At 35.3% G+C, this 13,562-nt stretch overlaps 1 protein-coding gene across 2 annotated transcripts in view; it reads left to right on the top strand.

Moving 5' to 3' along the window:
* The window catches only part of COPS2 (COP9 signalosome subunit 2), a 43,961-nt gene extending 32,552 nt beyond the window's left edge, over positions 1–11,409 (top strand). For both annotated transcript variants that reach the window (XM_049897718.1, XM_049897719.1), the window contains exons 7-13: positions 1,844–2,018; positions 4,901–5,079; positions 5,189–5,241; positions 7,936–8,033; positions 9,408–9,490; positions 10,024–10,082; positions 10,666–11,409. In XM_049897718.1, the coding sequence (XP_049753675.1) occupies positions 1,844–2,018; positions 4,901–5,079; positions 5,189–5,241; positions 7,936–8,033; positions 9,408–9,490; positions 10,024–10,082; positions 10,666–10,810 (792 nt within the window). In that variant the 3' untranslated portion in view covers positions 10,811–11,409. The remainder of the gene's footprint in view (positions 1–1,843; positions 2,019–4,900; positions 5,080–5,188; positions 5,242–7,935; positions 8,034–9,407; positions 9,491–10,023; positions 10,083–10,665) is intronic.
* The last annotated feature ends 2,153 nt before the right edge of the window (positions 11,410–13,562 follow it).

The following is a 13,562-nucleotide window of genomic DNA, read 5'->3' on the forward strand; positions in this document are numbered from 1 at the left end:
TGATTTCAATCCTTACCCTTCGTGGAATGAGCAGGCATCAACCAACGAGCGGGCCGGCTGTTATTGCTTATTTCAGAACAAGCCTTTCATATTTACATATGTGTCCAATGGAAATCGGCAGAGATAGTTTAAACATGTATGGAAGGGTTATGTTATATCCTGATTTGTGATACATGAGTCCTCCGTGGCCGCGCTGTCCAGTAGAACTGTCCTACATCTGTGTATGCCTCTCAAGCCACTAAAATGCGGCTAGTGTGACTGAGGAACCGAGTTTTAAATTTTATTTTACTTACTTAATTTAAATTTGTATAACCACATGGATTGGACAGCACAGCTCTATAACTTTATAACTGTAAACAATAATTTTGTGTTTACTTTTTTATTTTAAATAAATTATTTGATGTTAGTATTGATATTTGGTATTGATAAATTATATTCATTGGGAATACTGTTAAATATTTTAAAGCTCTTGCAAGACCACATGCTGTTATTTTAATAATAAATATGTGTCATTTCTATGAATGGGGAAAGAGTTGATCAGGAAATCCTTCTAAACGAAATACTACAGATATTTTCATTTAGTAGTTTAGCGTTATAAAGCATATCACTCATTTGTAAATTGTTTCTTAACTACCCATCCTTGAAAAAGTTTAGTCTGACTAACAAACAAGTTTGGGTTCAGTTCCATGTGAAACAAAAACAGTAGAGAAGCCGTTTTTTGAATGGAGGAGGGTCTTTCAGTGTGAACGTAAGATGCATGAAAAAGCCCTGGAGAAGTTCTGCTTGGTGTATTTAGGGACGTAAAATGCCGTCTGCTTATGAACAGCACTTGGTGTTGTGACGTCATTATTTTCAGCAGAGATGCATGATAACCTGGATGTAAAATTGCCTCCCATATCGTATGTTTTACTCTGGTTGTAACTCTTTAGTTAATAAATAAAACAAGTCTTAAGTTGGAACACTCTGTAAATAATAAATTTTGACTTGGTGTATGTCAGCATTTAATATTTATGGATATCTCATTGTTGACCGTCTGCTGATTTCCATGGCCTGTGTTTTGTGGCCACTGGCCATCTTTCAAAGCTGAGGTTTAATGTCACCACTTCTGTGATTCCTTTGACATTCCCCAAGAGTTAGTTCTTCTGTTCTAGATGCTTGCTTCATGCTTCACCTAGAGTAATTATCATTTTGTACTCTAATTTGTCTGTTGACAGATTGGTCTTCTTACTAGATTGTGAACTTTTTGAGTCCAGGAACCTTGGCTGACTTAAATTTTAATTTCTCCAAAGTAGACCCAGTACCCACAACATGGATGACACTCAGGAAATGATTTTTAAAATATTAAATAAGTGTATCTGAAATGTTTTGAAGGTCTGGAGAAGATCATAAATAATGCCATAGATAAAGACATAAATGTTACTGCATTTTATACGTACAAAATAACCACTGTCCACTTTTTCCTTCTCCAATAACTAGGACGTAGAAAGGATATGTGGCTTTCTTTTTGACCGTTAAAGTGGTGTTCATAATACTCCTGGTTCCAATTAAAATTGGTAGTGCATTTTCAGTCAGAAATAGTAGTATAAATGTAAGGCTCATAGGCTAACCCAAATAAAAATTATTTGTTATATTTTCTTTTATATCGTGGGTTAATAAATTTTGTTCAGCCACGTACAATCATTTTTCAATGGAAAAAAATGTTTTTAATTTTCATTCAACTGACTTTAAATGAACTGTTTGTAACAAAACAGTTTGTAAGTTACTGTCTGCGTATACACTTGTTTGTTAAGTAAGGTTGTCTCTAAACTCTACCTTGACTAAAGTTAAGTATTTGCTTTCCTAGACTGACGATGGAGAAGATGACTTGAAAAAAGGTACACAGTTATTAGAAATATACGCTTTGGAAATTCAAATGTATACAGCACAGAAAAATAACAAAAAACTGAAAGCACTCTATGAACAGTCGCTTCACATCAAGTCTGCCATCCCTCATCCACTGATCATGGGAGTCATCAGAGGCAAGTTTGGTTGGAGAGGGTGGGCAATGAAATGGAAAGACTTCAAGGTATCATTGCATATGACTGAAGGACCCTTGAAAATAAATAAAGTTTTAAAATCAATGCCTTTTCCTTATAAAATTTACATCAGTGAACATAGTAGTAATAGAGATTTCACTTGATCAGAATTTCTGTTCTTCAGTTGCAGTGGCATGTGGAAAAGCAACTTTTTGCTTCACCTGAGGAAAAAGATTGGCTTGTTTAGTAGTTTCTTCATTAACATTTAATAAAGAGCTTGATTTTTTCTTTAATATAATTAAAGTTTGTGCCCTGTGGCCTACATATCCTAGGCATTAATGGACTAGTATTGGCCATTTTAAATTGGACAATAATATGGTCTACTGTGCCAGAAATGACAAATTGAAGTGGAGCGGTATCACATTAGTCGTCAAAAAGAACATTTCAAGATCTGTCCTGAAGTACAGTGCTGTCGATAATAAAATAATATCCATACACCTGCTAGAAAGACTAGTTAATAAGATTATTACTCAAATTTACACACCAACCACTAAGGCCAAACATGAGGAAACTAAAGATTTTACCAACTTCTGCAGTCTGAAATGGATAAATGTGCACTTAAGATGCGTTGATAATTACTGGCGATTGAAATGCCAGAGTTGGAAATGAAGAAGGATTGGATAGTTGGAGAATACAGCCTTGGTGATAGAAATGATGCCAGAGATTGCACTGATGACTGGAGACCAGATGAGTTATGGAATGACAATCAAGGACATCGTACGTGAAGAAAGCAAGAGGTCGTTAAAAAGACAGTAGAGAAAGAAAAGATCAAAAAGATCCAAAAAACAGATGTCAGAAGAGGCTCTGAAACTTGCTCCTGAGTATTCAGTAGCTAAAGTGAATGGCAGAAATGGTGAAGTAAATGAGCTGAACAGATTTCAAAAGGTAGCTTGAGAAGACAAAGTAAAGTATTATAACGAAATCTGCAAAGAAAAAGGAAGAACACGTTCAGCATTTCTCAAGCTGAAAGAACTGAAGAAAAAATTCAAGCTTTGGGTTACAATGTTGAAGGATTCTATGGACAAAATATTGAACAACATGGGAAGCATCAAGATGGAAGTAATACACAGAGTCATTGTACCAGAAAGAATTGGTGGACTTTCAGCTATTTCAGGAGGCAGCATATGATCAGGAACCAATGGTGTGGAAGGAAGAAGTCCCAGCTGCGCTGAAGGTATTGGTGGTGAAAAACAAGGCTCCAGGAATTGACAGAATACCAACGGAGGTGTTTCAGCAAACGGATGCAATGCTGGAAGCACTCACTCGTCTATGCCAGGAACTTTGGAAGGCAGCTACCTGGACAGCTGACTGAAAGAGGTCCATATTCGTGCCCATTCAGAAAAAAGGTGATCCAACAGAATGTAGAAATGATCCAACAATATCATTAATATCACACGCAAGTAACATTTTGCTGAAGATCGTTCAAAAGCAATCACAGCTGTACATTGACAGGGAGCTGCCAGAAATTCAGGCCAAATTGAGAAGAGGACGTGGAATGAGGGACGTCATTGCTGATGTCATACTGATCTTAGCTGAAAGCAGAGAATAGCAGAAAGATGTTTATCTGTGTTTTATTGACTATGCAAAGACATTGAACTATGTAGATCATTACAAATTACAGATAACGTTGCAAAGAATGGGAATTCCGGAATACTTAATTGTACTCATGCAGAACCTGTACACAGACTAAGAGGCAGTCATTCAAACAGAACAAGGGGACACTGCGTGGCTTAAAATCACGAAAGGTGTGCGTCAGGGTTGTATCCTTTCACTACACTTTCAATCAGTATGCTGAGCAAATAATACAAAAAGCTGGCCTATATGAAGAAGAATGCAGCATCAGGATTGGAGAGAGACTTGTTAACAACCTTCATTATGCAGATGACACAGCCTTGCTTGCTGAAAGTGAAGAGGACTTGAAGCACTTACTGATGAAGATCAAAGACCACAGTCTTCAGTATGGATTACACCTCAACATAAAGAAAACAAAAATCCTCACAACTGGACCAGTAAGCAACATCGTGATAAATGGAGAAAATAATTGAAGTTGTCAAGGATTTCATTTTACTTGGATCCATAATCAACACCCATGGAAGCAGCAGTCAAGAAATTAAAGGATGTACTGTATTGGGCAAATCTGCTGCAAAACACCTCTTAAAAATATTAAAAAGCAAAGATGTTACTTTGAAGACTAAAGTACATCTGGCCTAAGCCATGGTATTTTTAATCACCTTATATGGATGAGAAAGCTGGACAATGAATAAGGAAGACTGTGGAAGAATTTATGCATTTGAATTATGGTGATGTTGAAGAATATCGAATATACCATGGACTGCCAGAAGAACAAACAAGTCTGTCTTGGAAGAAGTACTGCCAGAATGCTCCCGAGAAGTGAGAATGACGAGACTTAATCTCACGTACTTTGAGCGTGTTATCAGGAGGGACCAGTCCCTAGAGAAGGACATCATGCTTGGGAAAGTAGAGGGTCAGCAGAAGAGAGGAAGACCCTCAGCAAGAGAGAGGAAAGCCCTCAACAAGGCAGGTTGACACAGTGACTGCAACAATGGGCTCAAACGTAGCAGCCATTACGAGGATGGCGCGGGACCTGGCAGTGTTGCGTTCTGTTGTACGTAGGGTGGCTGTGAGTAGGAACCAACTTGACAGCACCTCACAACAACAGCCCTCCAGCCAGTACTATTCAGGTTATAGAATTGAAAAACTGAAAGCCACTGAAATAAGTTTCATTTAATCTTTATAAAGTGGTCAATCTCGTTACAGTTACAAAACTGAAAATAGTCTCTTTTCTCATGTTTTATTCTTTACAGAATGTGGGGGTAAAATGCACTTGCGAGAAGGTGAATTTGAAAAGGCACACACTGATTTTTTTGAAGCCTTCAAGAATTATGACGAATCAGGGAGTCCCAGAAGAACTACTTGCTTAAAGTATTTGGTCTTGGCAAATATGCTAATGAAATCGGGAATAAATCCGTTTGACTCACAGGAGGTACGTGTGCACTTTAACTGTCAATTTCTCTTAGCTATCTTTGATAGAAATAAATTTTATTCTTTCTTTGTACATATACATAGTTAATACTTTTTTTAACTGTGTTTAGGCCAAGCCGTACAAAAATGATCCAGAAATCCTGGCAATGACGAATTTAGTAAGGTAAGATTTTATATTTCAGTTCAGGTAAATTTTCTTAAAGCAATTCATAAAGAGAAAGAGAATTTTTCAAAACTCAGTTAATACTCGGCATTTGTCCTTTTGTATGTTTGTTTGAAACATTCTAAAGTTTGTGCAGTTTTTGTCTTCTGAAGTCATTTATTTTGCTGTTTCTGTTAGTCACAAAATTTGATAACGTGTCTGGTGCTTTTGTGTTGTTTTTATCCACGTGTGTATGGATGGTTTAAAGCATTATTTCACAATATCTACTGTCTCTACCTGTCTTCATCCAAAATAAAAGCATGAATTGCTCCACGTAAGCTAAGAATTTCTGTAAAACAAGGTTATTGCATAAATACATTTCTTTATTTACCTGTATATTTTCTCAGTGACGATGAAAATGTTAATTAAAAAAATACTTAGCCCAGATAATTTTCGGGGTTAGGAGAATAGAGGTCATACAGATGAGAAACTCCTAGATTCATCAAAGGCTTTAATGGAAGATGTGAACAGTGATGGTTAGCAATGAAGAGCCCACTGTCATAAATTCTTCATTTGCTTTTTTAATTGGTTATGACTTTTGTAAGTTACTAGGTTTTTTTTGTTTCTTTTTTTTAAGAAGACCTTAATTTTAGCTATAAAAATAGCCGTTTAGGAGAATTGGGCACGGTTGTGGGATTAAAAACTCTAATTTGCTGTAGTAAGAAATTAATTTCTTATGTATTGTTGGCCTCTTTAGTTTATTTTAATATATATTAGTTAAATTGATTTTAGTTATGAAAGGAGATCTTTCTATCTTCATTAAAAACCAAAACCAAACCCAGTGCAATCGAGTCGATTTCGACTCATAGCGACCCTATAGGACAGAGTAGAACTGCCCCGTAGAGTTCCCAAGGAGCGCCTCACAGATTTGAACTGCCGACCTCTTTGTTAGCAGCCATAGCACTTAACCACTATGCCACCACGGTTTCCTCTGTCTTCATCACACACAGTTTATTCCATTTGCATTTGATCACACTAAAAGATTATTTTGTTCGAGATTAACTTTATAATGCTTTTTTAAAAAATGTTTATAAAGCTAAATTGCTGAGCCGTAGTTTAACGTTTTAAAACTTTTAAAGAAATGTTGAGGAAAAATTTCACCCTAGGCATTAATATTTTATGTAGATTGTATTGGTCATATACATTAAAATGGACTAAAGGACTGATTGCTGGAACTTTAAAAATAATAGCTTTTTTATTTATGTATGTAGTATGCCTTACAATTTATTCCAGTGAATCCTCTATATTGAAACTCAGAAACTTATTTTAATGCTAAGTTTTAGCTCAAACAAGTGGGCTCGTTAGGGTTCCACAATTTTGTATATAAAAAAAAAAAAAAGTCACTCAAGTAGTGAAAGGATGTCTCTTAGTGCACAAATGTTTTCACTACTTGACTGTATCCTCCTGTAGTAAACTGTGTAGGAGCCCTGGTGGTACAGTGATTAAAGCTTTTGGCTGCCAACCGAAAGGACAGTGGTTTGAACCCGCCAGCCGCTCCATGGGAGAAATATGTGGCAGTCTGCTCCCACAAAGATTTACACTCGGAAGCCCAACGGGGCAGTTCTCCTCTGTCCTGTAGGGTCGCTTTGAGTTGGAATCGGCTCGATGGCGGTGGGTTTTTTTGTTTATAGTAAATTACAGTAATGTATTTGGGATAGGTGAGAAAGTAATGCTCCTAATTTTATCTTCCTAGTCAGTTGCCAGCAGACTAGAGGAAAGTAATTCCTGTTGAAGCACTTGAATCACCTGCCCCTAACACGAAGTTACATTGCGACCCAGCAGATGGAGGCACAGCAGAGGGCTGCAGAGTGGCTGATGATATGTCTTACATAGAAAGCAGACAGTGGTGCCGTATCCAGAAGGTTGGCTTCTTCCTTCTCAGCACCTTTAGCAGTCCCCGTAGTGCGTTACAGAATTTATTTCAAAAGTAGGTATTAGACATTTCAGAGAATTGAAGACATAAATCAGCCTTTGGCCTTCTGCAGCAGGGGACTCCATCACTCTCTACTGTGTGTATGCCTCATTTGGCACTAATTTTCTGCCACTGAGGTTTTGCACTGTATAGCTCAGTGGAATTTCAGGGCTAGAGAAACTTGAGAATCAAATATTCTTTTTGGAAGGTTTTGGGAGTTGCTGGTAGCTTTCTAGAAGATAAAAATTAGGAAGCTGCGTTTTTTGAACACCTGTCAGAGAGAATAGAGTTTCTTACTAGAAAGATAAGGCCAAACTCATCTATACAGTAGTGTGCGTCAGCCTGGTATATTTCATTAAGAACAATTAGGGATTGAAATGCACAGTTTAATTTGAAAACATCAAGCATTAAATAGTTATTGAACTGTTGTCAACTTTTAATACAACTAAGATTTTGTGATGGTTTTGATTAAAAAAAAATAATAAATATGGTATACAACCCCATAAGATTTATTTAATCTTTCGTTTAAACAACCAAAAGCATTAAAAAGGAAATGCCTTGTGTTTGCAGAAGAATGTGTATGTGTTTAACTCTGATTTCCGTGACTTCTTTCCTCATATAAATTTGAGGGACAATAATATAATTCAGATATTTACATATAAAAACTGAGAAACAGGCTGTTTGGATTATCTGATTTGACTTCTTCACATTTGACAAAATTCATATTTCTCATTTTCTTTTAGTGCCTATCAGAATAATGACATCACTGAATTTGAAAAGATTCTGAAAACAAATCACAGCAACATCATGGATGATCCTTTCATAAGAGAACACATCGAAGGCATGTTCTTTCTGTGAACGAGTTCTGTTCCTTTTCTTTGCCATAGTCCAGCAGTGCTGCTTAATGGAGCTGCTTGGAATTAATCTGTTTTTCTTTTGTTTATTGCAAAGTATAGAAATGTTTCTAAATAGTATCATGGAATAGTATACTCTTTAAAATTATGAAACTGTTTTAGAGAAATCATTAGCCAGTTTCACATTATTAATACAATCAAGTTCATATAAGATGTCCATTATATTTAAGGTGGTTGTCCGTTTTACCATTTTATTCCAGTGTAGATGTTGTTGCATGTTTATTTTTGGTACTTAAACGCAAAGTTAATTTTTAGAGTTTATTTTTGACAAGTAACAAAAGTTTTTAAAATATACTGCTCTGAGTTGCAGAGATGGATTTGCTGTGTCAGGTAAGCTCACATTGGGAAGATTTCATGCCAGAGTGAATGAGATTTTTAACAGAGTTCTGTTAGATTACCAGAGAGAGAAATCCTCCCTTTATTCTGGGGCTGCCCCTACAGCTCCAGTGCTCCCACCTATTGAGCTATTTGAGGATTTTTAAGTGACTGTTTGGAACAGCTCATTCAAATACTGAAATTCCAGATACATCAAGAAAATCCAAGGAAAATTTCAGAAATATGTTCTGTTCTGCATCTTCCTTTCTCTTCCATTCAGCGGGCATTTTAAGGTTCTTATATGATACTGAGGAAACCCTGGTGGCGTAGTAGTTAAGAGCTAGGCTGCTAACCATAAAGGTCGGCAGTTCGAATCCACCAGGTGCTCCTTGGAAACCATATGGGGCAGTTCTACCCTCATAGGTTGCTGTGAGTCGGAATCCACTCAACGGCACTGGGTTTTTTATATGATACTGCATTTTGTGGGTATAGAAAAAGTAGAGAAGCCTTGTCTATGAGTTCCAGCTAGTTTAAAAAAAAAAATTCTACATGATGAAACTGGGGGAATTGTAAAAAGCATTGTATAAAATGTAATAGTCTAAGATTTGAGAGGGCATAGAATGCGAAACTTGGGTATTGTAAACCAGAACTCCTTGAAAGAGGATAGCTGTTAAGGAAATGATGGTGTACTGTTCCTGAGAAGGCGAGAGGATGCATTAGGTAGTGTTGCAGCACGAGCAAAGGCAGAGGTGGGAACGAGAAAAAGTTACGGAAGAGGCAGCCTCTAATCGTGCTGTACATCTGTTGGACCCAGATATTTTTACATCTAAACACCTTTGTCCTTGCCAATCAGAAGGATGTATTTTGAGATGATAAATGATAAGTAGATAACGATTGTGATGTAGAAATGCATAATTGTTTATAAAGATACCATACAAACTGTTAAAATGCAAATGTATTGTTTTCCTTTTTATCTTTTCTTCCAGAGCTTTTGCGAAACATTAGAACACAAGTGCTCATAAAATTAATTAAGCCTTACACAAGAATACATATTCCTTTTATTTCTAAGGTACCTATTTTCATGAGTTTTAATGATGTTTATAATTTATAGTTACAAGTACAATAAGTATATCCCATTTAAGAGTAACTCTAACTTGGTAACATTTTATATTACATTTTTTAAGATTAAGCATAACTTAGACTTGAATTTTAATGTGAATTTTTCTGTGTGCTTTTTGGGCATAAATTAACGGAGAAGCATTTTAACATTGCGAGATAGAGAAATTGAGTCACTAAATTTCTTTCTTTTTTTTTAAGATTCCTAAAGCCTAAGAGAAAATTGTAGAAGAGATAGTAGTGGCTAAAACATATATAATTGATAAGGCTCCACCTGAAACTCAATAAAATTGTGAGGAAGGATAAATATACTTCAGAAGTTACAAAGTTAAATCTTTTTTGAAGTAATAATGAAATTTGTTTAAAATCTCTTCGCTAAGTTTTCTTTAAGTGATGAAAGTGAATTTAAAATCCAAATAATTACATAAAATCATAAAGTCTTTAAAAATGTTAATGAGCAGAACTGTGATGGATCTTTTGTCTTAGGAGTTAAACATAGATGTGGCTGATGTGGAGAGCTTGCTGGTGCAGTGCATATTGGATAAGTAAGTATTTGGAATAATGATGATGAAGGTAGCACTTGAGTTCTTGATTTTTTTCATGAAAAGCACCATCTGGCTATGATTTTCTTCTAAGAGATGTGTATGTATGTGTGTGGTGATTTTTGACAAATGAATGGACATATGAAACGCATCTCTGAAAAAGCTTAAAAAGATTTTCAAAAGTGTTTCTCATTCAGCTAGAGAATTATTTCATGAGTAATATGTCTTTATATTTTTAAATATAAGATGTGTGATACATAACAGTTTTGAAATTGTATCTTACTTAAAAGTGATATATTATTCCTAAAAACTTCACAAACAACATCTGCTCTTGATAGCTGGGTAAGTCTCTGCCTATCGGTTCTTTCCGTGAAACCGATGAAAGGCAGATAAAGTCTGGTTTCTGCCTGGAGTTTAAATAACGTTATAACTAGTGCTGAACTCATTCATTTACAGTAGTAGACAGCAGTTTTTTCTTTTGCATTTATCGACATTTTGTGAGCTGTAATGAGTATTTTATGAAGCATTAGTTTAGAAGATATGCTGAGTGGGAATAAATTACAGACATGTCTTCTTTTACTTCCAGCACTATTCATGGCCGAATTGATCAAGTCAACCAGCTCCTTGAACTGGATCATCAGAAGAGAGGTGGTGCGCGATACAGTGCGCTAGATAAATGGACCAACCAACTAAATTCTCTCAACCAGGCTGTAGTCAGTAAACTGGCTTAACAAAGGACAAGCTTTTACAGACCCACTTAAGGCAACAGTGCAGAGATGTAATCCTTAAAAAACTGGGAATGGCAAAACTACTGTCGGTTGATGTGTCCTGAAAATTATTGGAGTTATGGCAGAAGTGCTTTTTTGATCAACTGGTTTGTGTTTTGCTGCTGCATTTATCCCAAGAAAAACAGCTTTAATCTCCAGATGAAAACCAAAATGCCATGGGATTTATGCTGTATTGACATCTTGCCCTAAACGTACAACATCATAGTAATTTGTCATGGGCAACATGACCAGAGAGAAGATTTTTGTCATGATTTTAAATACACTGACATGCTACTGTTGGTTAAATTTAAACATGTTTTACCTGCAGAAATTCTCTCACAAATAACCTGCAATAACTTGAAATGCATACCCTTTTGAACACTTCCATTTCTCATGTATAAATTGTGTGCTGCATTTTGCAAAATGTCAGTTCTCCAAAAATGTGTCCATCTATTTCTGTACCTGCAGTGTAGTAAAGGTTTAGATGAAACCCCAGAGTCACAGTGGCATACTGTCACTTAGGTTTCAAGCAGCAAAATAAACAGTGCAGCTCAGAAATTGTAGTTTGGTTCTTGATGTGTTTTTATTACATTGGGATTTTCGTTCTGTTTTTTAGTACCTTAGAGATTTCAGGTTATTTTATCTTCTGTTAATGATTTAAAAAAAAAAAAAACTGAGGGCAGATAAGTTGGTTATTTGCTTTCAAGTTTTTAAAAGTAGTCTTTATTGATAAAGTAAGAACTAGTTTCTGACAAAACACTTGTATAGTACTGACTTTGACAGCGATGCTTTAAAGGAATAAATTCTTTTTTTTAAGAATGATATTCCTTTTTAAATGAATAATTTCTAGCTATCAGAATAATTTCTAGCTACAGTGATGTAAACAAATATTTCAGAACATAGACAGCTGAGTGAATGTCATTCTGCATAGTGATCATGCTGGAAAGGTATTTCCCAAGTCCAGTGATCCGCCATTGCCCAGAACCTCTCAGGTTTTGCTTTATAAAATTGTCTTCAGAGCTAATTTAAACCACACATACTATTAACTTCAGGATTGTACGTCAGGTAAAGAAAACTTTTTTTTTAAAGTTTCACCAAGTTTGCAAGCTTGATTGTCCTTAGTCACCATTATTTGGCACCAAATGACCTTTGGCAGTTTCCAAAAATTAAATCTGTTTTTGAGGCAATAGTAGAAAGCATGCAACTAGCTTTGAAGGCAATTCTGAAAGAGTTTGAAGGGTATTTTGAGCAGCGGCAGCATAGTTAAAAGAATGAACTGTGGCCTTCCAAGGTGACTACCTTAAAGAAGACTCAGCTCATTTGAATGTATTGAGTTTGGGATGTATTTGTTCATTTAAAAAAAAAAAAAAAGGTCACATTATTTTGTAGTGTCAAAATGAAAAGAACTAAGATTAAAAGAGAATTTTTTTTTTGTTTTTCTATTGCTTCTTATTATGTAAAAAGAGAGTGGCGTTTAAGGAGGAAGACTTGTAATTGAAGAGTGACAACCAAGAATTTTTGATCATTAAATCAGATTTTATAAGCAGTGGAAGGAGCATGGACTTAAAATAAGGCATGCTTATTTGGTTTCGTCAAAATTTTATGAAAATATGTGATATATATTTATACTAAAACTATATAATCCTTAGATTTAGGAAAGCGATCAGTTAATGTCTTTAGCAGATTAAAGCAGTATTAAATACAGGTACGTATTGAAAATTGTAGGAAAATGAAAGACAAAATTAATGTCTATGGTAGGGAATAAAAAGTAAGATATAAAATCATGTGTATTTTCTTGTTGGACATAAATCATTTGTGAAAAGTGTGCTAAAATTTTTTTACAGGAATGATATTTAGGATTTATTTTTCAGTATAATTTGGAGATTCTTTGTTACCCAAATAAAAATGACAAGTATCTGTGCCTGTATTTAAGTATGTATACACTTGATGACCATGCAAAGTTCAAAGAGCCCTGCTTAACTTGGAGTTGATGAAATTGGATTTCAAAGGATTTAAATGGTATGATTTAACTCTTACCTTCCAACTGTTCCGATGCCCAGTTCTCCTGTGATACCTTTGCTGTGTGCCATAGTACATCTTCCAGTTTCTAGAGCTAAATATATAATGCTATCTAAAGCTCTACCATAATTTTTTTATTTACTGGTAATTGTGTATATATCAGCGAAGGGTTTGTTTAATATAGTGTTCCCCAAAGGCAAGTGCGTTCATTTTTTTTAAAGTCATTGACCACATTTGTTCTTAAAACACAGGCTTGTGATACATCTTAACAGTCTGACTAAAGCAATATTTTTTTCCCTTTAAGCTTTTTTTTCGAGCTTTTGTGCATCAAATCTTGTAGGTTGGAAATCCGACTTAGAGATTACTTATCAAAACATAGATAAATTTATGAGAAGCAAAAAATTGGCAAATTCCTAACATTTATCCAATGATTAAAATCTTTTTTTGGTAGAACTGTATAGTTTATAATATAGTCATCTCATTTTTCTTTTTACTCTACAGCAAACTTTGCTGCCACAAATAGATGCTGTCTACTACAGAGCTTCATTTCCTTTACTCATTCTTCCACTTATATTAATTTAAAGTTGGTCATGAAATACTCTTTTTTCCCCACATCTTAATGTAATGTAACCAGTTTTTTCGAGATGAAATGTGTGTGTGTAGATGTATACACGCACACACAAAGTATCGCTGTCAT

The sequence above is a fragment of the Elephas maximus genome, chromosome 10 (assembly GCF_024166365.1).
Source record: "Elephas maximus indicus isolate mEleMax1 chromosome 10, mEleMax1 primary haplotype, whole genome shotgun sequence".
NCBI classification, from domain to species: domain Eukaryota; kingdom Metazoa; phylum Chordata; class Mammalia; order Proboscidea; family Elephantidae; genus Elephas; species Elephas maximus.